At 42.0% G+C, this 27,068-nt stretch overlaps 1 protein-coding gene across 6 annotated transcripts in view; it reads left to right on the top strand.

The window, feature by feature from the left end:
- Positions 1-27,068, top strand: part of scaf11 (SR-related CTD-associated factor 11) — an 83,930-nt gene that overhangs the window by 48,111 nt on the left and 8,751 nt on the right. For 4 of the 6 annotated variants that reach the window (XM_070900240.1, XM_070900239.1, XM_070900241.1 and 1 more), the window contains 7 exons: positions 3,944-4,047; positions 6,777-6,896; positions 10,019-10,134; positions 12,112-15,801; positions 19,445-19,797; positions 21,087-21,323; positions 21,793-21,912. In XM_070900240.1, coding sequence (XP_070756341.1) covers positions 3,944-4,047; positions 6,777-6,896; positions 10,019-10,134; positions 12,112-15,801; positions 19,445-19,797; positions 21,087-21,323; positions 21,793-21,912 — 4,740 coding nt within the window. The remainder of the gene's footprint in view (positions 1-3,943; positions 4,048-6,776; positions 6,897-10,018; positions 10,135-12,111; positions 15,802-19,444; positions 19,798-21,086; positions 21,324-21,792; positions 21,913-27,068) is intronic. The other 2 variants (XM_070900243.1, XM_070900244.1) reach the window with 2 other exon arrangements.

Here is a 27,068-nt window from a genome sequence, read left to right as displayed (position 1 = left end):
TGAAGGAAATCCTTATTAGGAGGGAAATTGTTTTCGGGAAATTGATGGGATTGAAGGCCGATAAATCCCCGGGGCATGATAGTCTGCATCCCGGAGTACTTAAGGAAGTGGCCCTAGAAATAGTGGATGCATTGGTGATCATTTTCCAACAATCTATCGATTCTGGATCAGTTCATAAGGACTGGAGGGTAGCTAATGTAACACCACTTTTGAAAAAAGGAGGGAGAGAAAACGAGTAATTATAGACCGGTTAGCCTGACATCAGTAGTGGGAAAAATGTTGGAATCAATTATTAAAGATGAAATAGCAGCGCATTTGGAAATGACAGGATCGGTCCAAGTCAGCATGATTTTATGAAAGAGAAATCATGCTTGACAAATCTTCTGGAATTTTTTGAGGATGTAACTAGTAGAGTGGACAAGGGAGAACCAGTGGGTGTGGTGTGTTTGGACTTTCAAAAGGCTTTTGACAAGGTCCCACACAAGAGATTGGTGTGCAAAATTAAAGCACATGGTATTGGGGGTAATATACTGGCGTGGATAGAGAACTGGTTGGCAGACAGGAAGCAGAGAGTCGGGACAAACAGGTCCTTTTCAGAATGGTAGGCAGTGACTAGTGGGGTGCCGCAGGGCTCAGTGCTAGGACCCCAGCTCTTTACAATATACATGAATGATTTAGATGAAGGAATTGAGTGTAATATCTCCAAGTTTGCAGATGATACTAAGCTGATGGCGGTGTGAGCTGTGAGGAGGACGCTAAGAGGCTGCAGGGTGACTTGGACAGGTTAGGTGAGTGGACAAATGCATGGCAGATGCAGTATAATGTGGATAAATGTGAGGTTATCCACTTTGGGGGCAAAAACACGAAGGCAGAATATTATCTGAATGGCGGCAGATTAGGAAAAGGGGAGGTGCAACGAGACCTGGGTGTCATGGTACATCAGTCATTGAAAGTTGGCATGCAGGTACAACAGGCGGTGAAGAAGGCAAATGGTATGTTGGCCTTCATAGCTAGGGGATTTGAGTATAAGAGCAGGGAGGTCTTACTGCAGTTGTACAGGGCCTTGGTGAGGCCTCATCTGGAATATTTTGATCAGCTTTGGTCTCCTAATCTGAGGAAGGACGTTCTTGCTATTGAGGAAGTGCAGCGAAGGTTCACCAGACTGATTCCCGGAATGGCAGGACTGACGTATGAGGAGAGACTGGATCGACTGGGCCTGTATTCACTGGAGTTTAGAAGGATAAGAAGGGATCTCATAGAAACATATAAAAATCTGCGACGGGACTGGACAGGTTAGATGCAGGAAAAATGTTCCCGATGTTAGGGAAGTCCAGAACTAAAGGACATAGTCTGAGGATAAGGGGTAAGCCATTTAGGACTGAGATGAGGAGAAACTTCTTCACTCAGAGAGTTGTTGATATATTCAAGAGGGAGTTAGATATGGCCCTTACGGCTAAAGTCTCCCTGTAAGATTCCTCAGTTTCAATGCACACCACAGGAGCAGTTTGTCAGGACATGTTGCAGAACAAGCTTAATTGTGGCTAGCTATTCAACAGTGTTGGATGCTGCCACAGTCACAGTTGTTGGATCCAAAGCCAATGTTTTTTTTGATATATTGTAAATAATAGTGCTCAGCCCCATCGTACACATTTTCAAATGCTGTATTGGAACATTTTGTAAAGTTTATTTTGATACTCAGTCTCGGGATGTAGCTGTCATTAGCAAGTCTGCTGTTGAACTGCCCATATCCTAGTTGCCCTGAGAAAGTGGTGGTGGGCCACCTTATTTAGCCGCGACGGCAACAGCTTAATGTAACGCAGTAGCTTGCTTGGTTAACTCAGAGGGGCAGATAAGAGTCAACCATGTTAGTGTTGGACTGGAGTCATACATAGGCCAGGCTCAAATCTGGCACCAAGCTTTTGGTCTACAGGGCTGTAGTGATGCCCGCCCTCCTGTATGGCTCAGAGATATGGGCCAGATACAGTAGACACCTCAAATCGCTGGAGAAATACCACCGACGCTGTCTCTGCAAGATCCTGCAAATCCCCTGGGAGGACAGACGAACCAACATTAGTGTTCTCGATCAGGCCAACATCCCCAGCATCGAAGCACTGACCACACTCGACCAGCTCCTTTGGGCGGGCCACATTGTTCGCATGCCCGACACAAGACTCCTAAAGCAAGTGCTCGCCTTGGAACTCCTACACGGCAAGCAAGCCCCAGATGGGCAGAGGAAACATTTCAATTACCCACTCAAAGCCTCCTTGATAAAGTGCAACATCCCCACCAACACATAAGAACATAAGAAATAGGAACAGGAGTAGGCCATACGGCTCCTCAAGCCTGCTCCGCCATTCAATAAGGTCATGGCTGATCTGATCATGGACACAGCTCCACCTCCCTGCCCGCTCCCCAGACCTCTTATCCCCTTATAGTTTAAGAAAATGTCTATTTCTGTCTTAAATTTATTCAATGTCCCAGCTTCCACAGCTCTCTGAGGCAGCGAATTTCACAGATTTACAATCCTCAGAGAAGAAATTTCTCCTCATCTCAGTTTTAAATGGGCGGTCCCTTATTCTAAGATCATGCCCTCTAGTTCTAGTCTCCCCTATCAGTGGAAACACCCTCTCTGCATCCACCTTGTCAAGCCCCCTCATAATCTTAGACGTTTCGATAAGATCACACCTCATTCTTCTGAATTCCAATGAGTAGAGGCCCAACCTACTCAACCTTTCCTCATAAGTCAACCCCTTCATCTCTGGAATCAACTGAGTGAACCTTCTCTGAACTGCCTCCAAAGCAAGTGCCACCAAAATTCCCTGGATTCTGAGGAGGTTGGGCCTCTTCTCATTGGAATTCAGAAAAATGAGAGGTGATCTTATCGAAACATAAGAAGATTATGAGGGGGCTTCACGAGGTGGATGCAGAGAGGATGTTTCCACTGATAGGGGAGACTAGAACTAGAGGGCATGATCTTAGAATAAGAGGCCACCCATTTAAAAATGAGACGAGGAGAAATTTCTTCTGAGGGTTGTAAATCTATGAAATTCGCTGCCTCAGAGAGCTGTGGAAGCTACCCATAACCCCGAAAAGGGGAGCTTCCACAATTCCTGCTCCTATTTCTTATATTCTTTTAACTCGATATACCAGTATAAATTACATTTAGATTTGCGAAACATAAATTACTGGAAGAGAAATTACCGTTTAATTTTATTGAAACCTTTTGACCCTCTGTTTGTCTCCCCTTTTGTTAAACAGTGAGTTTGTATGTTTGATCTGGATAATTTGGTCCTAGGATCCCATTTATCAACGCGTTTACTTTAGTCTTATTAAAATGGTCTTTCTGAGCTTCACCCATCCGTCTGGGCCACTATTTCACTGGTGTTACCATTCCAAATGAGATCCAGTACATATTTATAGACTCTTAGAAGAAATACACCACCAGAATAATCAGAGTCTGATTTGGTTGTATTGGCACAATTTCAGATAGGAAATTGTCCCATTTTACACTGCTGGTGACTACTGGTTTGCCGCAGATTCAGTGCTACTTCCTGCCACCCACCATGTTCTAGCAGAAAGTTCAGTGTTCTGTATGTATCAACAGCTATTCATGCTGTTCACTGGCAGCACAGCTCCACCGTTACTGTACATGCATGATGTTTCACGTGCAGCAAAGGCAAGTCGCTATGCTTTATGGGGTGATTTCACTCAACGGCCAGAAACAGTGTTTTAATAACCGCTGTGTGAGCACCACGGACAGCAGCTGAGAAGGTTCAGCTCAGAAAGGGAACAGGTGGCATTTTGGAACCTGGGCTGACCGTTCATGTTATGTTTTGAAAAGAGTGAATCAAAACTAGTTTACTTCATGTATTCACATATCTCACTTTATATGTTCCAATAAATTAGCTTTTTTTTTCATAAAGTTATTCTTTTGCCTCAATAGGTCAACAGAAAAACATGTTACCAGACATGTGTGAGGAAAGATCTCAGCAGTTTCGCTCCACAGTATGGGAAGTCAGAGATGTCCCATTCCCAGGCTGAAAACTGGTAAATCTAAGTGTTAGCATAAGGCTACCCGCCTATTAAAATGGCAGAATCCTAGAGTGAAAGAGAATGGCCATACACTTTTTATGGTGTGTTAACTGTGTAAAATAAGTTTTCCAATGTGTTAAGTCTGCTGGTTTTCTAAATTTGCATTATTTGTACATTGTAAAGTGGTAGTTAGAGCACACAACTGCACACTCGGAGCTGCTTGAATGTAGCAACTTTTTTTCATGGGGGGGCACTAACAATAAGACAGAAAGTGTCTGTGTCTGGTGCCTGTGTCTTAAAGCCTTGAAAGAAAAATACTTACACTGTGGGAATAGAAGCCAATGCAATTTTTACTGTGCTTTCAAAAACTACCCTGAAAAGTAAACCTTGCTGTGACTGAGCATATTCATTTGAGTGTTAGGCTGACCCATTTGGTTTCGGTATAATTTACAGGTAATCCTGGTGACATTGGCAAATTACTAAGACCGCCTTGGGTGTGAATCAGAATACTCGGTTTAGAAATAATGGGAGTTAAATGTAATTGTGTAGTTGGGGTATAAGTAAGTGAAGTTAAGGGGGAGTTTATCAAGAACAACTTGCATTTATATAGCACCTTTATTGTAGTAAAATGTCCGAAGGTGCTTCACAGGAGCGGTATCAAACAAAATGACATCGAACCAAAAGAGTGATGACCAAAAGCTAGGCCAAATTGGCAGGTTTTAAGGAGCAAGTTAAAGGAGGAGAGAGGGGTAGAGACAATGAGATTTAGGGAGGGAATTCCTGAGCTTGGAGCATGGAGAGCTGAAGGCACGGCCGGCAATGGTGGAGCGAAGGAAATCGGGGATGCACAAGAGGCCAGAAGTAGTGGAGAGTTGTAGGGCTCAATTTTCCCCAATGCCGTTTTTTGGCGTACTTCAAGAATTCATTGCGAGAGGGATGGAGTACAAAAGCAGGGAGGTCCTGCTGCAACTGTATAGGGTATTGGTAAGACCGCACCTGGAGTACTGCGTGCAGTTTTGGTCACCTTACTTAAGGAAGGATATACTGGCTTTGGAGGGGGTACAGAGACGATTCACTAGGCTGATTCCGGAGATGAGGGGGTTACCTTATGATAGATTGAGTAGACTGGGTCTTTACTCGTTGGAGTTCAGAAGGATGAGGGGTGATCTTATAGAAACATTTAAAATCATGAAAGGGATGATAGACAAGATAGAGGCGGAGAGGTTGTTTCCACTGGTCGGGGAGACTAGAACTAGGGGCACAGCCTCAAAATACGGGGGAGCCAATTTAAAACCGAGTTGAGAAGGAATTTCTTCTCCCAGAGGGTTGTGAATCTGTGGAATTCTCTGCCCAAGGAAGCAGTTGAGGCTAGCTCATTGAATGTTTTCAAGTCACCGATAGATAGATTTTTAACCGATAAGGGAATTAAGGGTTACGGGGAGCGGGCGGGTAAGTGGAGCTGAGTCCACAGCCAGATCAGCCATGATCTTGTTGAATGGCGGAGCAGGCTCGAGGGGCTAGATGGCCTACTCCTGTTCCTAATTCTTATGTTCTTATATTATGTAAGAGTTACGCCCGTTTTTTGGGGGTCCAACTACTCCAGAAAAAAATCATTCAACTTTCCCCATTTGAATTGTTGATTTTGGCGCCGCCTAGCCTGTCCTTTAGCTTTGGGAATGGAGCCTAAGATCTGCGCCATAAAGATCGGGTTGCCAGGGTAACGAGGGACACACTGCGGGCTGAGGCTGAAAAGTGAAACATACAACACATTCTGGCCAGCTGACAGCAACCTGCACAAGCACCTTGCACATTGCAGCAGCTTACCAGCATTAAATTATTAAAGTGTTTATGCCAAAAATCTATTTCTCCCTCGCCCCCCCCCCAGGGCCTCTGCTAACCCTGGCCAAAAGGCCTCCCTACCCCCGGTGCCGCTGCTAAACGTGTCCTTATGGTGCCACTGCTAACCCTGCCCGAAAGTTCTCCTGGTGCCGGTTGCTGCTGCTAGCCCTGGCTGAAAGGTGTCCCGGTGCCGTTCCTAACCCTGACCGAAAGGCCTCCCCTCTCTCCTCTTTCCCCCCACCCCCCCCTCTTCTCTCCTCTTCCCCCTCCTTTTCTGCTGCTGCTGTCCGGACTGTGGAACTGCATCTTCTGCGCTGATTCTCGTATCTGCCCCGATTTTGTTAACTGCCCAGAAGGTTTTTCCAGAGTGGTCACGTACGCCGTCCTAAGAAAAATTGGAGTAAATATGAGCCGGCCAAACTTGTTTAAATGGCCAGAATTGGCACGGGTGGCAGATTACGCCCCAATGAGATAAAAACATCATAGCCTAAAAAAATCCTATCTAAGTGAATTACGCTAGCGCAGAAACTTTGGGGAAACTTGGAGATTTGCATTTACTCCCATTAAAAACGGTGCATGCCAAAAAAATGGCACAAATAATTGGAGAAAATTGAGCCCGTAGTGCTGGAGGAGGTTACAGAGATTGGGAGGGCTGAGGCCAAGGAAGGATTTGAACACCAAGACAATCATTTTATATCAATGTATATGTGGAGTAAAAAAAAAAGGATATTTTCACTGAGAAATAAAATGTGGTAGGTGGTTATTTTAGAGGAAGTATACGGGGGCGTAAATTTAATTTAGCTCAGTGTTTCTGCAACTGGGTGGGAAATCTAAACTATACTAGGGTGAACACCAAATTCTACATTTTACTCGTAACGGTTTAAATCTTTTTTCTATCTTCGTAGCACAGAGTTTGTTGACGTGTATGAAATTGCACCACTAATCATTCAGAAGAGAAGAGGACCCGAGTCACTTAGATTCCTATGGCGAGCTGTTTCCAGTGCTCTTACAACGGGAATGTTGAGGTACTGACTCGGGATGAAGTCCAGCATAAACCTGTTTAGTACCTTTTATTAAATGTATTGGAGTAACTTCTTAATGACTTGTATAACAATTTTGGTTTTTTAGTTTATAAGGATAGCAGCATCAGTTTAAAAACCAATATCTATTAACTAGCATCAGTGGCATTGCATAGTGGTTAAAACCTTGCTGGCATTGGATATAGATTAATTCAAGATATTCTGTGAGGGCTGTCTGATCTCACTGTTTTAGATGTGTTAATTGACCAAAGTATCAGTTGCATTCTATTTTTAATTATATATTCATTGGTTATTTTTCCAAAATAGGTTATCTTCATTTCTCAGTCCACCAAGACTCAGTCCTCTCTCGAACTAGACAGGCTGCCTGCGGCAAGACTTCTAATCCCTTGCCCAGTTGTTTGCACAGCAGTTTGCATGTCTCCTATCTAATTTTTAAAAAATCTCACTGCAATACAAACTCAATTATCCATTCTTTCATTATCCATGTTCTTGATTATCCATAAGAGTTTTTGCAGAAAATAGGAGACTAGTGAGAGTTGGGGCTGTCAACAGCTTTTTCTCTTTACTCACCTCTGTTGTGCTCCTAGTGACCAGATCATTTGATGCTGGAATAGCTGATTTGTCAGCCAATTATCCAGCACAAAGCTTCCTCTCACATCCACCCATAACTCTAGCAATCGGACCTGAGATCTCCCCAATGGATTAGCAAGTTTATCAATAGTTGAATCATACAGACTAGGAAGGCACTAAGTTTAGTCCCCAGTCTCTATTGAGGTAGCTCTTCTCAACAAATGAGGTAGTAGGACCAACTAACTTGGGCCTCAGTGGCCTAGGTTAGAGAGGGGAAAATGAGCCAGGGTTCCTGCACCTGATCACTATTCTGGGGCCCTTATACTACTGGAAAACTGGTAGCAAGGATGATTGAAGCCTTGACACTCATTTAAGGAACAGCTAATGGGTAGTTGGTAGGATTCATATTCTGTGATAAAGGATCTCTTCATCTGAACTGATACCCGTGAGTCAGCTAGAAGTACTGGGCCAATACGTAACTAAAACCTCCTGCCTCCCCCAAGATAAAGAGGTAAGTGCTAAAAGCAGCATGGGCTAAAGCGTCAGCTGTGACTCAGTGGGTATCATTCTCACTTCTGAGTCAGAAGGTTCTGGGTTCAAGTTCCACTCCGAGACTTCAGCACAAAATCTAGGCTGACACTTCAATGCTGCAGTGTTGGAGGTGCCGTCTTTCGGATGCGACGTTAAACCGAGGCCCCGTCTGCCCCCTCAGGTGGATGTAAAAGATCCGACAGCACTATTCGAAGGAGAGCAGGGGAAATTTCCTGATGTCCTGGCCAATATTTATCCCCTCAACCAACATCACTAAAACAGATTATCTGATTGCTGTTCTGTGGGATCTAGTTACGTGCAAATTGATGGCTATGTTTCCCTACATTACAACAGTTTCCAAGGCTGTGAATTGTTTAGAATGCTCTGAAGTTGTGAAAAGTGCGATAAAATTCTTGCTTATACGATGTGATGGTGTTTACAGTCTTTATTCAACTAATGTACCAAGGTTGGGTGGGAAAGCAAAAAAAATCTGCAAAGGGATATAGACAGGCTAAGTGAGTGGGCAAAAATTTGGCAGATGGAGTATAATGTTGGAAAATGTGAGGTTATTCACTTTGGCAGAAATAATAGAAAAGCAAATTATAATTTAAATGGAGAAAAATTGCAAAGTACTGCAGTACAAAGAGACCTGGGGGTCCTTGTAAAGTTAGTATGCAGGTACAGCAAGTAATCAGGAAGGCAAATGGAATGGTGGCCTTTATTGCAAGGGGGATAGAGTATAAAAGCAAAGAAGCCTGCTACAACTGTACAGGGTATTGGTGAGGCCACACCTGGAGTACTCCATACAGTTTTGGTCTCGGTATTTAAGGAAGGATATACTTGCATTGGAGGCTATTCAGAGAAGGTTCACAAGGTTGATTCCAGAGATGAGGGGGTTGATTTATGAGGATAGGTTGAGTAGGTTGGGCCTATACACATTGGAGTTCAGAAGAATGAGAGGTGATCTTATTGAAACAAAAGATAATGAGGGGGCTCGACAAGATGGATGCAAAGAGGATATTTCCACTCGTAGGGGAAACTAAAACTAGGGGACATAGTCTTAGAATAATTTAAAAGATGAGAAATTTCTTCTCTGAGGGTTGTAAATCTATGGAATCCTCTGCCGCCAGAGAGCTGATGAGGCTGCATCATTGAATATATTTAAGGCGGAGATAAGAGATTTTTGAGCGATAAGGGAGTAAAGGTTATGTGGAAGGGGCAGGGAAGTAGAGCTGAGTCCATGATCAGATCAGCCATGATCGTATTGAATGGCGGAGCAGGCTCGAGGGGCCAAATGGCATACTGCTGCTCTTATTTCTTATGTTCTTATTTTCTTCTATTTATTTTTCAGTACTATGCTATTTGCCGATCTATTCAGTTGCTATGTGACTGTCAACTGTCAGCCTCTTTGAATTATGTACCCCTTTTCTGTTTTCCTACACAACTTTTGCCTCCCATAAACTAAAATATTCTACTTATAATGCCTTTAAGATCATTGAAGCTGTAACTTTCTTGAGATCATTAGTAAATGTTCACAGGAAGAAGCCGTCACTACTGCCCAGTCAAAGCTATTACCATTCATAATTATCGACCATTTCTTTTATCTAGCCAGTAATACAATTTGCAGTTTCACCTTGGATCTTGTGAACTTTCGATTCAGCTAAAAGCTTTCAACTAATGACACTATGCTTAATGTCCAACAATTCCAATAATTTTCTTTGGCATGGCTTACTATTCATAAAACTATGTTTGCATGGATTTCTTGCCTTTACCTTGCTCTGTTCAGCACTTTGGACTTATTATAGGTCTGATTTGTGTTGCTTTGTTACTGATCTTTGTGGAGGCAAGATCATGTGGATTGTTTTATGTAAATTGAGTGTAGCTGTTTGACTTTGGAATTTAATTGGATCTGCAGACATTCAGTATTTGAGCCAGTACAACGCGCTTCTACATGTAGAAAAAAGAAAGACAATATTTTGTTGAGATCTTTGTTGATTAATTTACAGATATGGAATCGACGTCATTTCTGTTGAATACAATGAAGCAGCACGTGCTTTCCCTCTGCGAGATCTGATGTCAGGAACTATTTTTCCATCCAGCCCACTTGCACTGGGATGTTCTGGTGAGGTTCTTATTTCCAACTCAAAACAACCCCTGTTTAGGTACTTCCTGATTTTAAAACCTTTATGGTTTGCAGTGTTGAACAATATTTTAGCTTCAAAATATATACACCCAAAGTTGGGAGTTTTTTGTCAAAAGCTATTTAAAACAAATTTTCCAATGTTTGTTCTTCTCCAGCATTGGGTCATTTTTAATTCTCGACTTTGCCAATTTTATTTAACCATTAAATGAGGTCAAATGCTAAATAGATATTTTTGTAAACTCATTTACTCCATACCTGCTGTCCATTTTTGAAAATCTGTTGATTCCATTGAAATAAAAGGACAGTGAAAAATCTCAATTTTTGAAGGGTCATTAAATATATTTAAGGTGGAGATAGACAGATTTTTGATCGACAAGAGAGTCAAGGATTATGGGGAACGGGCAGGGAAGTGGAGTTGAGGCCAAGATCAAATCAGCCTTGATCTTATTGAATGGCGGAACAGGCTCGAGGGGCCAAATGGCCTACTCCTGCTCCTGTTTCTTATGTTCTGAGTTTGATAAATGCCCTAAAGTCTTTGTAATTATTGTTTTTAATTGTAAAATAAAATGGGCATTTCTCAAAATGTTCCATGAATATTGCTTCCCACCAAATGAAGCATAACTACAAGTACAGTATTATCACTAACTGCTCAAGTAGAGGATGAGTTTCACTCAACTGCAGACTTCAAATGTTGGTGGCAGGAATTGGCCGAAACCTTGATGGCATTTAAAGATGGTTGTAAGTTGTGTATAGGGAGTATGTTTTAGTAATTTCTAGATTACATGCACAGTTTCGTAGAAGTTTTTTTTATCATCCAATAACAATATCTTTATTAGTTTAAAGCTGCTATCCACCCCTCGAGTAAAAGGACTTTACTTGCATTTATATAGCACCTTACCACATTTTTCAGACGTTTCAAATTGTTTTGCATAGAATGCGTTATTTTGAAGTGGAGTGGCTCTTGCGTAGACAAATGTGACAGCTGTTTTGCGCCATGCACAGCAAGATTTGACAGAGAAACGAGATGAACGTCCAAAGATGTTTAAAGGAGGAATGTAGATCAGAACACAGAGAATGCCCTACTCCTTTTCAAATAGTGTCTTTTGATCTTGGTGGTCACCTGAAAAGGCAATTAGGACCTCAGTTTAACATATTCAATGGTGCACCGCACTATCGATATTGGATTACGTGCTAAATTATTAGTTTGCTATTTAAATCCGCAGCCTTTTGACCAAGAGTCGTGTTCAGGGGGCAAGTTATCAAAATTATATAAATAAGCATTACTGTACTGATTATTAATTTGTTTTTAAGGGGCTATATGGTGCATTACCAAAGTGTAATTTTACCTTTTAAGATATGGGTTCTCTTATCCAGCTTATATTGATAGGGCTTCCTCTCTTTATCAGATACATTTTTCCTACGTGAAATAAGTTCAACTAGTTTCAACCCAGTTCCTAGACTGCATGATCTTGCAGCACTAAGCTTCCCTTAAATTAACAATATCACTCGCACAAAGATGACTAGTGTGAGAAAGGAATTATATTTATGCAGTGGGAATACTCTTCTGAGATTGAGTTTAAACTGAACTAATGTAGAGCCTTATCTATCATGTACTATATCTAACCTGGTTAGTTTGAAGTAGAAAAGTATTTTATTCATTAGCATTGATGACCTACCTATGCTACGATGAATGCAACACCACCCCCATCCTAGTTGTCTGGACCTCTTAGCCATTGAGGGAGGGAAGGGGAAGAGAACTTTGGGGGATTATTATTAAAACTAACTGCAAAGTTTCCTTTATATAAAAAAAAAATAGTTTTAAAGAATTGCAGACATTCAGCAAATAGACATTTTCTTAATTTATAAAATGGCTTTCAATAAAGTAATTATATTGTGGCTTGTAATGTTTCCATCAGGAGACCATTATTGATTGAATACTATTTATTTTTTATCCAGTTCATTTTCCTGGCAAGAAGTGTGCACTTGCAGGCACCAGAGGAGGTGGAGAGAAAAAGAATACTTCTGGAGCATCAGGTAGTACTAACGCAGGAAATTCTGAAACTTCGCAAGGCAGAAGAAGATCAATGCGTATCAGCAAAGCAGAAAAATTGGACAAATCTGCCAGCTCACCTCAAAGGCCCCAGTCAAGCCCAGGCACCTCAGTTCCTAAAACATCTCCAGAATGTGCAAGAACTCCACCTAAAAGGGCTGGAAAGCAAAAGACAAAAAGGAAGTTGGAGAGTGAACAAAGTAAAATTCCCTCTGACAAAAAGAAAACCAGAGTTACTCGTAGTTCCTGTAAGAAATCTAGTTCTAGTAGTTCAGACCCAAATGATAGTCCATTTGTCAGTGAAACTGAATCTCAACCTCAACCACCTCTCTCCAATGAAGAGCTGTTGACGAATCTGGATGCAAGCGATTCGTCAACTAATGTCTGTGGTGAACATATTACTTCAACGGAGAAGGATAATGAGGAGGCGGAGGAGGAGGAAGAAGATATTGAAAAGGAACATGATCATGTAGAAAATAAAAGCCCTTGTTCTGTCAGTGAAGAAGTCTGTGTACCAATCACTGACCAGATTAATAGTGAAGACTCAGGAAACTCAAATCTTCCACCAACTACTGATGATGAAAATTGTGGAAGTTGTGTGGAACGTATCTCAGGAAACCCAGCAGAACACGTCGACAAAGAAATAATTGAAAAGGGACAGGATAGTTCGAAAGATGGATTTGATTCTCTCAGTGAAGCTGTAACCTGTACCGATGTGACTAATAGTAATAAAGACATTAGTCACACAAAATATCCTGAAAGTCCATCAAATGAAGATAGCACTGAGATGGAAAATAAGGCACTTGTAGATGATCAAAATTCTGAACAGTATAAAGAGGTAGAATTTACAGAAACCACAGACAATCCTGACCAAGTACCTGCTTGTGAGAATGATACTGGAAAGCAGTCACCTGTTGAAAGTCCAGGAAAATGCGATGAATCTAACTACCCCCAGAGTAAAATGACATTGGCGAGCGCCAGTTCTGAGCAATTTATGGAAACAGAATCTGCAGAAATTAAGTACAATCCAGATGAAGCAAACCATACATCTGATTGTAAAAATGATATTGGTAGAGGGTCATCTGTTGAAACTCCTGGAAAATTCGTGGATGATAGTGACCAGATGAGTGAAATGTCTTTAGAGAATATCAAACCTGAGCAGTTTAAAGAAATTGAATCTTTGGAAATGTTAAGTGCTGAGAAAGCATCTGATTGTAAAAGTGTTATTGGCCAGCAGTATGCTGAAACTCCTGGAAAATTTATGGAGGATAACAACCTGAAAAGTGAAATAGCCTCAGAGAATATGAAACCGGAGCAATGTGAGATGGGTTCTATGGAAGTTTTAAGTGTACCTGAACAAATACCCGATTGTAAAATTGGTATTGATCAGCAGTCATCAGTTGAAAACCCTGGAAAGTTCATGGAGAATAACACCTTAAAGAGTGAAACAGGCTCTGGGAATATCAAACCTGAGCAGTTTGAGATGAACTTGGGGGATGTTTTAAATAAACCCGATCAGGCATCTGATTGTAAAAGTGGTATTGGTCAGCAGTCATCTGATGAAAGTCGTGGAAAAGTTATGGGGGATAAAAGCTTAAAAAGTGAAGTAACCTCCGATGCACCTGACCACATTCGGATGACTCCAGAGGCACTTGATGCCTCTGTAGATAAAAGGGCCAAATCTGAGTTGTTTATTGGTGGGACCTGTAGTAGTGGTGCTGAGGACTTTAATGTGGACAACAATGAGGTAGTAGCTATGGAATGTGATTCACCCATCAATGACCACCAAATGTCTGAAGCTGAACATAAATCTCAAACAAATTCAAAAGAAAAGGAAGCAATCAGTTCTGCTATATCCTTTGGTTCTAATCATGAGGTACTGCTGCCAGAGGCTTGTGTTGAAAATATCAATAAGGAAGACAAAGGGGAAAGACCTCCTGAAATTGAACTTGAGAAAAAGTTAGAACCGAAAGAAAAAGATGTGCCACGTCGCAAATCTAGATTCCATGCAGCATCCACAACTTGGTCTCCAGAAAGGGAAAGAAAACGTGAACACAAGAGATCTAAGTCCCAGTCACAGGAAAGATCCGGGTCCCAGTCACAGGAAAGATCCGGGTCCCAGTCACAGGAAAGATCCGGGTCGAAGTCACAGGAAAGATCCGGGTCCCAGTCACAGGAAAGATCCGGGTCCCAGTCACAGGAAAGATCCGGGTCGAAGTCACAGGAAAGATCCGGGTCCCAGTCACAGGAAAGATCCGGGTCCCAGTCACAGGAAAGATCCGGGTCGAAGTCACAGGAAAGATCCGAGTCGAAGTCACAGGAAAGATCCGAGTCGAAGTCACAGGAAAGATCTGGCTCCCGGGCTCGTGGAAGATCCGGCTCCCGGTCTCGTGGAAGATCCGGCTCCCGGTCTCGTGGAAGATCCGGCTCCCGGTCTCGTGGAAGATCCGGCTCCCGGTCTAGGGGAAGGTCCATGTCCAAGTCACGGGGAAGGTCCATGTCCAAGTCACGGGGAAGATCCGGCTCCAGGTCACGAGGAAGATCCAGGTCAAGGGGAAAGTCCAGGTCCCAGTCGCAGGGAAAGTCCAGGTCCAGGTCACGGGGAAGGTCCAGATCCAGGTCATGGGGTAAAGACCATCATTTTCACTCAGACAAGCCTGAACATGAAAGAAATCGTTCAAAAGGAGATGATAGTGACCGAAGCAACCAAGCTTCTCCATCCTCTAGAAAAAAATCCAGGTCTCCTAGTAAAGAGAGAGACAAGGAAGAACTTTCAAGTGAAACTGAGAAGAGGGAAGCTGAAGCAGACAGAGGAAAAAAAGTTAGACAGCGGTCTAGGTCCAGGTCCAGATCCAGAAAAAGATATCATTCTGGAGACAAAGAGGACAAATCTAGTTTTTCTCCAGGGAGAAGAGACAGAAACATGGATGATTGCTGGAGAAATACTCGAGGAAAGGATAGATTCAGAATGAATGATCGGGAAAGGCCAAGAGGATTTGATCGATTCAGAAAAGATAGGAGTAGAGAATTCCAACAAACCACAAGATACCTAGATGAGCAGTCAACTGTAGATACTAATGAGTACATAGATGACAGGAATCCTGAATGGTTATCGGAACAATTGCAGACATCATCTGACATGAATATGAGAGAAAATGAATACAGAAATGATGCCAAATGGGAAGAAAATAGATATGAAAGGGATGATCATTGGGCTAATAGGGGCTTTGGCTCTGGTTGGAAACGTGGTCGTGGACGTTTCTGGGGAGGTCCCTTTCCTGGTGACCAAAGTGAAATGCCATGGCAGAATCGAAGGTCAAATTTCTCAGGCGAGCAAAATAATTCAGGGAAATACCAAGGAACTGGACCCCGCAGATATAACGACCATCAGCCTAGCAGATGGAGAGGTGAATCAAATGTATCTTCTGACGTCCGCGACCGTTCTGGATGGTCGTCTTTCTCCAGTTGGAATGCGAGGAAAACTCTCCCAGCAGATGTCCAAAATTACTACGCCAATAGGGGAAGGCAGACTTCAGGTGCACAGTCAATCTGGCGGGGGCCAGATGAGGAACAGTACCAGACTTCGTCAGAGCAAGGTATGTATTTTTGTTCTCCATTGCTTTTTGAAAAACTTTGAGAAACCTTTTGAAAAGCTGTGTGGAGCTGGTTATTGTTATGACTGATCAACTATACTTTCATGAGTAAAGGTTGCTCATTGCTAAAAATGAAGACTGTATCAAACATAGTATTTACAGCTATGAGCAAGAAGACAAATAAAATTGAAACCCAATAATTTGTTTTCCAGAAAGGGTGATGGCATTTTTTTCCAATAGTATTTAGTGCCTAGTGGATCGCTATGTTCTTTTCTTTAATGCTGACTGCAAAATATTGTATTTAATATGCAGTCACTGCCACAAATTGTTACCTGTGAAGCCTTTAATCAAGGAAACAAATCAATGTTTAAAAATCTCACGCTAGCAAAAGGGAAGGTTGTTAACTTTAGCAGATGGGTAATACTGTTATATAATCTGAATTCTTTTAAAGAAAGGAATATGCTGAGAGCGCATATTGTTTGAGTAAACTGTTAAAATGATTTTCCTTTCAATAGCATACCATAGCTGAGGTGGGCAAAGTGGCGAGTTTGACTGTCTTCTGCACTCTTAAAAGTCGGGTGCACTTTGAAGACATTTAGATTTTAGTGTATTTTGATTATTTTTATTTAAATGGAATTGAGAGTCGCAGACGTTGTCGATTCATGCTGCCCTTTTTAGAATCCTAACAAAGGAGTTATGCCTTACTGATTTATAGTGAATGAATTTGTTCTATTACAATATACAATGGGCCGGAATTTGCGGTTCTAATGATGGCGAAACTGTCACCATCATTACTGTAGAAAACTTGACAGCAATTTCTGGCATGTGCAGTTAAACGTAGAAATCTGGAAATTACTGTCAGTGATGCACTGCTCCTCCTCAGGATGTACTGTTGCAGTCTTCGCAGTATTTTTACGTACTATTCTCACTGTAAAACCAATGAAAATGTTAAGCCTTATTCAGTCAGGAGTAACTGAGTTTTTAAACAATATACTAAGTCATGATTACTGCTGAACAACCTCTCTGGCCCTGAAAAATTAATTTTACAAATGTGAAGTCTCATTCCGTCAGAAGAACATTTAAAAATTGCATGGATTTAAAAATAATATTTTTAATAAAGTTTGATTGCTATTTCAGCTTCTTCCTTAATCCCATGTGTATCCCAATCTTTATTTCACTTTCTGTATAATGTTTAAAATATGAATTATATTCCATGCTTTTTTTTTACTTCTTACTTTGCTGTCTATAAGAGTTCTACAATCTGATTGGCTGATCAGCCTGCCTTCTGCTAGACTCCACAGATCCCCTATAAATGGCACCAATTTCAAAGTGACACTGGAATAGGAGAAATTGACACTCTGGAGCCCACTAAATCTTTTTGGGCAGCTGTTTTCGAGGACCGCGGCAAGTGCCGTCCGTTTTCCGCTGACCAATGTGCCCCTTAAGCAGCTCCCTCGCAGCCGGCTCACCGTTTTTTTAGTGGGAAAAACAACATATACATGATATTTTGAAGGGGCCACACACCCAAAAAAAGGAAACATTGCCGCTGACCACAAGATCTGGGCCAATATCAGTTTTAACTGAAGCAAATAATTTTGCAAATAAAAATGTATTTTGCCCAGATAGTTTACTTGTACAGCTATGAAGGAGAACTTAAAGAATTGTTTGAAAGTAGGTTAATGGCTTTAACATTGCTTCAAGATAAAGCTGAAGGCGTGGCTATTAAGATGACTGGACTAAACGTTTTGGGGTCGACTCCTTTGGGTTATCAAAGCATCGCCAATTCACAACGCTTCCATGTATAACAAATAAAAAAGATTTAAGAATGGTTAAGATACAATTAGATGTTGCGTTGTATGAATGGTGGGTTATGACCTGAACTTAATTTTTGAATTCTCAGCAGATTGTCCTGAAAATTAATGTTTGAAGTAGTTTTCCTTCAGTGGCCAGGCATGCAGTAGTGGATATGTGAATAGTGCCTGTGAATGACAGCACTTTATCAAAACGGTTATCACTGGGTACTCACCGAATATATAGAGAACAAATAGGAGGAGAAGCAGGTGATAGCAAGTTAGAACACTGTTCTTTGACCCCTATGACCTGATTCAAAAAATCCCAGATTGATGGGATAAAAATCCAATAGCTATAGAAGCAGCCACCACGCAACAACAACTTGAATTTATATAGCGCCTTTAACGTGGTAAAATGTCCCAAGACGCCATATAAATGGTACATCAGACTATGTTCTGGGAGTGCTTCTTTGGAACTTTCTATCTGTGGAATTCGGATCCATTCCTTCACTGTGATGTTTGATGGACATGTTTTATCGTACTAACTCAGTCTGCCAGTACATTCAGTTCCACCTACCTGCTCCCTGGGACAGCCTAAGCCGCAGTCTTCTGCACAACTATCGTCTGAGCCACTAGACCGTGTTTCTGTTTTTCCCTTTTTAAGGTTTAAAGCCCTCTGGTGATCCCATCAAGTTCCCTGACTTGGTGCCAGATGATCTCATCCACTTGAACACAGTGTGTGAGTGAGAGCTTTGAGACAAGAAGTCTTGGTGTTGACGTGAGCAGTCAACCGTTTCAGTCCTCTCTCTACAGATGCTGCCTGACCTGCTGAGTATTTCCAGCATTTCCTGTTTTTATTTTAGATTTCCAGCATCCACAGTATTTTGCTTTTGTTTCAGTTGCTGGGTTGTGCAATGTAACCCAAAGTATTAAGTTTAAATGTATATTTATTCAAAATAACACTACAATCTCCCTCATTAACTATGGTAGTTTCAGTCAGTGGCTCAGTGGGTAGCACTCTCGTCTCTGAGTCAGAAGGTTGTGGGTTCAAGTCCCACTCCAGAGACCTGAGCACAAAAATCAAGGCTGACACTCCAGTGCAGTGCTGAAGGAATTCTGCACTGCCGGAGGTGCCATCTTTCGGATGAGACATTAAACCGAGGCCCCGTCTACCCTCTCGGGTGGACATAAATGATCCCATAGCACAGAGCAGGGGAGTTGCTTCGATGCTGGGGATGTTGCCCTGGTCGAGGACGCTAACGTCTGTCCTCCCAGGGGATTTGCAGGATCTTGCGGAGACATCATTGGTGGTATTTCTCCAGCGATTTGAGGTGTCTACTGTATATGGTCCACGTCATATGGATCAGCCATGATCATATTGAATGGCGGGTGCAGACTCGAAGAGCCGAATGTCATACTACTGCTCCTATTTTCAATGTTTCTATGAGTTATCCCCGTTCTCCTGGCCAATATTTATCCCTCAAACAACATAACAAAAAAAACAGATTATCTGGTCATTATCACATTTCTGTTTGTGGGAGCTTGCTGTGTGCAAATTGGCTGCTGCGTTTCCCACATTGCAATGGTGACTACACATCAAAAGTACTTCATTGGCTGTAAAGCACTTTGAGACGTCCAGTGGTCGTGAAAGGCACTATATAAATGCAAGTCTTAATTTAATAAGTTAATACAAAATATGTTGAGTATGAGAACAAAGTGTTGCATGAAGTTCCAAAAAAAAAGTTTATAGTATTTCCCAAAAGTTCACATCAGAAATATTTTTGGATGAATTGTTATCTGAAGAAAGATCCAAGATGCCTCAATATCTCTCCATTAATTTATGTATATTTATTTAGCAGATTCATCGCAAGCAGTGCCAGCCTTCAGCGACCAAGCAAATCAACAAATGAATGGTTCTCAGCAACCAGTTAATATAATGCACCAACCTGTTTTACCACAGCCAATGAATGCACCTCCCCAACCAATGAATGTCTTTCCATATCCGATGAATGTCCACCCTCCTTTAATGCATTTTCATAATCCGTACATCCACCCTCCTCCTCCACTGAGTGTGCATGCAGGAATTTCTGCAGTGCAACCAGCTGCAGCTGGAAATCTGCCCAACAGCCCACCTCCACCACCACCTCCCCCTCCACCATCCCAGTCAGTGAACTATGCGATTCAGCAGCATGACATGGCACAACCTCAGGTAAGTTCTTGGGCAGAAAGATATGATTGCAGTTTTAACATGTTCAGGTTTGCCAGATTAAGTGCTCAATCAATGCTTCCAGGGGCTGCCCTGGTTGGCGCTTCCAAATAATTGGAAAGTTTGCAGACTGGGTTAAATGCTCACCCTGGCTGAATGCAGCACACACGTTTGCATGGTTCCAGCACTTTATTTCTGGGGAATTGGTTATTTTGCTAATTATACATTGGAAGTTAAAAGTACTTCCGGAATAATAAACACTTTTACTTTTTGAGGATATATTTCACCTCTGTACACTTCTAATCTGGAGTTCTAATCCGTTGAAGAGCATTCTAATCTAATAGATGCTCTTTAAGCCTCCCTATTAACATACTGGTTTTGTTCTGCCATTCCCATTCTATCTTGTTCAAAAGGTGATAAGATATGGCCAAAGCAATTTGTTGGATTGCGTTGACAGTTGCATATGAATACGGAGTTTATCTTTTGCGGTCACAGCAGTGTAATGGTTATGTTACTGGACTAGTAACCCAAAGTTCATGGGTTAGAACCCACCATGACGACTTGTAAAATTGAATTCAATAAATCAGGTAATTATGGCATGCACCAGAAAAAAAATTAACCATAAAATCTTCCAGATTGTTGTGAAAACTTACTGCTTCATTAATGTCCTTCAAGTAAAGTCTGCCACCCTTTCCTGGTTAAGCTTATGCTTAACTCTAGTCGTACCATGTGGCTGACATGTAATGCCGTCAAAAAGTGGCCTACCAAGCCACCCTCACCTCAGAGCGACGGGCAATAATAATGGTCTTACCCACATCGCCCATATCCTGAGAATTTTTTTTAAAGTTATGTTTGCACATTGCTGGAAATAACAAATGGCAACCCTTCAGTTCAAGTGGTTTTGCTCTTGGGACATATTTGGGTATTTTTTTATAAATGAATAATTACACTTATTTATATTTGACAGTACTAATAAGTCAAGCCTGCTTGTATTGAAGTCGTGTTTCTTGGGTGTATTAATGTTGCACACGAGGATCTGAGTTTAATTACACAGTTAATATATGCACAGCCCCAAAATGTTGGAATGAAAGAGGCCCATTGGATTTTTTTCAGTCCTGCTTTTGCACATATTAAAACTGATATGCCCACGAGTCGTTTTTTGTAAAACCTATTAGCATTTGCAGAAGTAATTGTCTAATTAAATACTGTGTTTTTGTGCATATGGATTTTCTTTTAGCTACTTGTATGGATAACTTTAAAGTGCTTGATATTTTGCTTCACTTCTGTTTTAGATCATACCTCCTCCATGTAATGTTCCTGAGGTGGATTTGCAGAGCAGTGCTTCTTGTATACCCATCCCAGCTAGCGGGTCAGGCAAAACAGTGCAACTTCCACTTTGTATAGATGTTTCCTCTTCCACCTTTCAGTCTGTGCAACAGGTTTTTGCATCTCTTTCAACTTCAAAGCCTACACTAGAAAAAGAAAGCTTTAAGGAAGAATTTGAAATAGAAAAGCCCAAAAAGGACAAGGCAAGTCCAGAAGTATCAATAAATTGATTTAATTTCCTTATGTTCCTCTATAGCAAGAGAACTAGCTACATTGTTGACTTGAATGTGAGCTTTTTTGTAACATTGTTTTATAGCATGAGCTTCCCACACATCTATAAACTGACAGCCGTTTGATTTTCCAGTTCTGTGTGGTGCATGCCTATTTTTTTTGTTCAATGATTAGGATTTGTTTCCACTTGTGTACTTTTGCATGTGTACATCTTGGGTTCTGATCTTTTGAAAGCTTCTGAACCTGTGGATTAAAAAGCATACATGTGGTCTGTGTAATACAATATCATTGTTCCTTAATCCACGTTAGTTTCCTGCTGCCATCTATTGTTGACGTGGCTGATGCTTGAGTCTTAATTTCTATTTTTGCTGAGGTGCTATGATGGAATCTGTGTTTGATGTGGAATACACAACTTAAGTACTTTTTCTGTCTAACATATAGAAAGGTACTATTCAAGAAAGAGCTGTAGAAGAAGTGAAACTAGCCATCAAGCCTTATTATCAAAAGAAGGACATAACCAAGGATGAATATAAAGAAATTGTCCGCAAGGCAGTGGATAAGGTAACATTTTAAAATGGGCTGTAACTTTACCCGTGATTGTTGGTGCTAACGAGTATGATTGAAAGGAAATATATTTTTTCAGTGGGAGAGGATTAAGATAACTTTATCACATAGGAATGTGCTTTGGATTTACCAATTTGGATCACTTGGCTATTTGTTTAGTTATCATGTTTTTAGGTTGGTAGCCCCAGTGTACTGAGGTAAGAGGGAATAAATAGGTGCAGTTATTGATCCCATACAGATTTGTGCTTCCCGCTAGCTTTTATAAATATTTGGTGGTGTGCCTACAAATACATTAGTAGTAGGGAAACTGCTAGAGACCATAGTAAGAATAATGTTCGTGAGCACTTGGAAAATATTGGCTAATCAAGGACAGTCAAGAGGGATTTGTAAAAGAGAGGTCACGCCTAACTATTTCAATCAAATTCGTTGAGAAAATTACTAATTGGATGCATAAAGAGAATTCAATCAATGCAATATATTTGGACTTTCGAAAAGTGCTTTTGATAAAGTGCCATACAAGAGATTTGTTGTGAAGATTAAGGCCAATGGCATTGAAGTTTTAGTGAATCTACATTGCACCTTGAGTAGAAGCCGATTGATAGAAAACAGAGAGGAGGAAATGGATGTTTCTTGGATTCCCAAGATATAGTTCATGGCATGCACAGGGATATGTTGGAACTCTTTTCTTCTCCATATACATAAATAGTTTGGACATGGGCACAGATGAAATAATAACATTTGCAGATAGCAAATTAGGGGGCACGACAAAAGGCAGGAAATTGCAGGAGGTCATTGGCGGGTTAGGAGAGTGGTATTATGTTGCAAATACAATTCAATGAAAACAAAGAGAATGGAAATATACTCTTAACTGATAAACTTCTCAATGCAGTGGGGGAACAGATATACGGGTACAGATACATTTGACCTTTAAATGTAAGATTACAGGTAGAAACAAATTCTTAGAAATATAGAAACATAGAAAATAGGTGCAGGCCATTCGACCCTTCAAGCCTGCACCACCATTCAATAAGATCATAGCTGATCATTCACCTCAGTACCCCTTTCCTGCTTTCTCTCCATACCCCTTGGTCCCGTAAGGGCCATATCTAACTGCCCTTGAATATATCCAATGAACTGGCATCAACAACTCTCTGTGGTAGGGAATTCCACAGGTTAACAACTCTGAGTGGTGAAGGTTCTCCTCATCTCAGTCCTAAATGGCTTACCCCTTATCCTTAGACTGTGTCCCCTGGTCCTGGACTTCCCCAACATTGGGAACATTCTTCCTGCATCTAACCTGTCCAGTCCCGTCAGAATTTTATGTTTCTATGAGATCCCCTCTCATCCTTCTAAACTCCAGTGAATACAGGCCCAGTTGATCCAGTCTCTCCTCACATGTCAGTTCTGCCATCCCGGGAATCAGTCTGGTGAACCTTCGCTGCACTCCCTCCATAGCAAGAACGTCCTTCCTCAAATTAGGAGACCAAAACTGAACACACTATTCCAGGTGAGGCCTCACTAAGGCCCTGTACAACTGCAGTAAGACCTCCCTACTCCGATACTCAAATCCCCTAGCTATGAAGGCCAACATACCATTTGCCTTCTTCACTGCCTGCTGAACCTGCATGACAACTTTCAATGACTGATGTACCATGACACCCAGGTCTCGCTGCACCTCCCCTTTTCCTAATCTGCCACCATTCAGATAATCTGCCTTCGTGTTTTGCCACCAAAATGGATAACCTTACATTTATCCACATTATACTGCACCTGCCACGTGTTTGCCCACTCACCTAACCTGTCCAAGTCACCCTGTAGCCTTTTAGAATCTTCCTCACAGCTCACACTGCCACCCAGCTTAGCGTCATCTGCAAACTTGGAGATATTACACTCAATTCCCTCATCCATATCATTAATGTATATTGTAAATGGCTGGGGTCCCAGCACTGAGCCCTGCGGTACTCCACGAGTCATTGCCTACCATTCTGAAAAGGACCCATTTATCCCGACTCTCTGCTTCCTGACTGCCAACCAGTTCTCTATCCACGTCAGTACATTACCCCCAATACCATGTGCTTTAATTTTGCACACCAATCTCTTGTGTGGGATCTTGTCAAAAGCCTTTTGAAAGTCTAAATACACCACATCCATTGGTTCTCCCTTGTCCACTCTACCAGTTACATCCTCAAAAAATTCTAGAAGATTTGTCAAACAGGATTTCCCTTTCATAAATCCATGCTGACTTGGGCCGATCCTGTCACTACTTTCCAAATGCGTTGCTATTTCATCTTTAATAATTGATTCCAACATTTTCCCCATTACTGATGTCAGGCTAACCGGTCTATAATTACTCGTTTTCTCCCTCCCTCCTTTCTTAAAAAGGAGTGTTACATTAGCTACCCTCTAGTCCATAGGAAGCAATTCAGAGTTGATAGACTGTTGGAAAATGATCACCAATGCATCCACTATTTCTAGGGCTATTTCCTTAAGTACTCTGGGATACAGACTATCAGGCCCCGGGGATTTATCAGCCTTCAATTCCATCAATTTCCCTAACACCACTTCCCGCCTAATAAGGATTTCCTTCAGTTCCTCCTTCTCACTAGACCCTCAGTCCCCTAGTATTTCCGGAAGGTTATTTGTGTCTTCCTTCGTGAAGACAGAACCCAAAGTACTTGTTTAACTGGTCCACCATTTCTTTGTTCCCCATTATAAATTCATCTGAATCTGACTGCAAGGGACCTACATTTGTTTTCACTAATCTTTTTCTTTTCACATATCTATAGAAGCTTTTGCAGTCAGTTTTTATGTTCCCAGCAAGCTTCCTCTCATACTCTATTTTCCCCCTCCTAATTAAACCCTTTGCCCTCCTCTGCTGTATTACAAAATTCTCCCAGTCCTCAGGTTTGCTGCTTTTACTGGCCAATTTATATGCCTCTTCCTTGTATTTAATACTATCCTTAATTTCCCTTGTTAGCCACGGTTGAGCCACCTTCCCCGTTTTATTTTTACTCCAGACAGGGATGTACAATTGTTGAAGTTCATTCATGTGATCTTTAAATGTTTGCCATTGTCTTTCCACCGTCAACCCTTTAAGTATCACTCGCCAGTCTATTCTAGCCATTTCACGTCTCATACCATCGAAGTTACCTTTCCTTAAGTTCAGGATCCTCGTCTCTGAATTAACTGTGTCACTCTCCATCTTAATAAAGAATTCTACAACATTATGGTCACTCTTTCCCAAGGGGCCTCGTACAAGAAGATTGCTAATTAGTCCTTTCTCATTACACATCATCAATCTAGAATGGCCAGCCCTCTAGTTGGTTCCTCGACATATTGGTCTAGAGAACCATCCCTAATCCACTCCAGGAAATCCTCCTCCACCGCATTGCTACCAGTTTGGTTAGCCCAATCAATATGTAGATTAAAGTCGCCCATGATAACTGCTGTACCTTTATTGCACGCATTCCTAATTTCTTGTTTGATGCTGTCCCCAACCTCACTGCTAATGTTTGGTGGTCTGTACACAACTCCCACTAGCATTTTCTGCCCTTTGGTATTCTGCAGCTCCACCCATACCAATTCCACATCATCCAAGCTATTCCTTCCTTCCTATTGCATTAATTTCCTCTTTAACCAGCAATGCCACCCCACCTCCTTTTCCTTTCTATCTATCCTTCCTAAATGTTGAATACCCCTGGATGTTGAGTTCCCTGCCTTGGTCACCCTGGAGCCATGTTTCCGTGATGCCAATTACATCATATCTGTTAACTGCTATCTGCGCAGTTAATTTGTCCACCTTATTCCAAATACTCCTCGCATTGAGGCATAGAGCCTTCAGGCTTGTCTTTTTAACACACTTTGCCCCTTTAGAATTTTGCTGTAATTTGGCCCTTTTTGCTTTTTGCCTTGGGTTTCTCTGCCCTCCACTTTTACTTTTATTCTTTCTATCGCTTGCTTCTATCTCTTGCTTCTACTTCCCTCTGTCTCCCTGCATAGGTTCCCATCCCCCTGTCATATTAGTTTAACTCCTCCCCAACAGCACTCGCAAACACTTTCCCTCGGACATTGGTTCCGGTCCTGCCCAGGTGCAGGCCATCCGGTTTGTACTGGTCCCACCTCCCCCAGAACCGGTTCCAATGTCCCAGGAATTTGAATCCCTCCCTTCTGCACCACTCCTCAAGCTACGTATTCATTTGAGCTATCCTGCAATTCCTACTCTGACTAGCACGTGACACTGGTAGCAATCCTGAGATTACTACTTTTGAGGTCCTACTTTTTAATTTAGCTCCTAGCTCCATAAATTCGTCTTGTAGGACCTCATCCCATTTTTTACCCATATCGTTGGTACCTATATGCACCATGACAACTGGCTGTTCACCCTCCCTCTTCAAAATGTCCTGCACCCGCTCAGAGACATCCTTGACCCTTGCACCAGGGAGGCAACATACCATCCTGGAGTCTCGGTTGCGGCCGCAGAAACGTCGATCTATTCCCCTTACAATAGAATCCCCTATTACTATAGCTCTCCCACTCTTTTTTTCCTGCCCTCCTGTATAGCAGAGCCACCCACTGTGCCATGAACTTGGCTGCCGCTGCTCTCCCCTGATGAGTCATCCCTCTCAACAGTACCCAAAGCGGTGTATCTGTTTTGCAGGGGTTGACTGCAGGGGACCTCTGCACTACCTTCCTTCCACTGCTCTTCCTGTTGGTCATCCATCCCCTATCTGGCTGTGTACCCTTTACCTGCGGTGTGGCCAACTCACTAAACGTGCTTTTCACGTGATTCTCAGATCGTGGATGCTCCAGAGTGAATCCACCCGCAGCTCCAGTGCCGCAACGCGGTCTGCCAGGTGCTGCAGGCGAATCCAATTCCCGCACATGTAGTTGTCAAGGACACTGGAAGCGTCCCTGACTTCCCACATAGCACAGGAGGAACATAACACGTGTCCGAGCTCTCCTGCCATGACTTAACCCTTAGATTAACATAATGTGGCAACAATAATGCTAAAGGTTACTTACTGATAAAGAAAAGAAAAAGTACTCACTAATCACTTACCCCCTTGGCTGTGACCTCACCTTTCGATTTCTTTCTACTTTTTTGCCTCCCTGCTGCAACTGCACTGGCTGGCCTTTTGTAGGCCTCACCACGC

Source organism: Pristiophorus japonicus, chromosome 15 (assembly GCF_044704955.1).
Source record: "Pristiophorus japonicus isolate sPriJap1 chromosome 15, sPriJap1.hap1, whole genome shotgun sequence".
In the NCBI taxonomy this organism is placed as follows: Eukaryota; Metazoa; Chordata; class Chondrichthyes; family Pristiophoridae; genus Pristiophorus; species Pristiophorus japonicus.
This window is presented reverse-complemented; position numbering and strand designations above follow the sequence as displayed.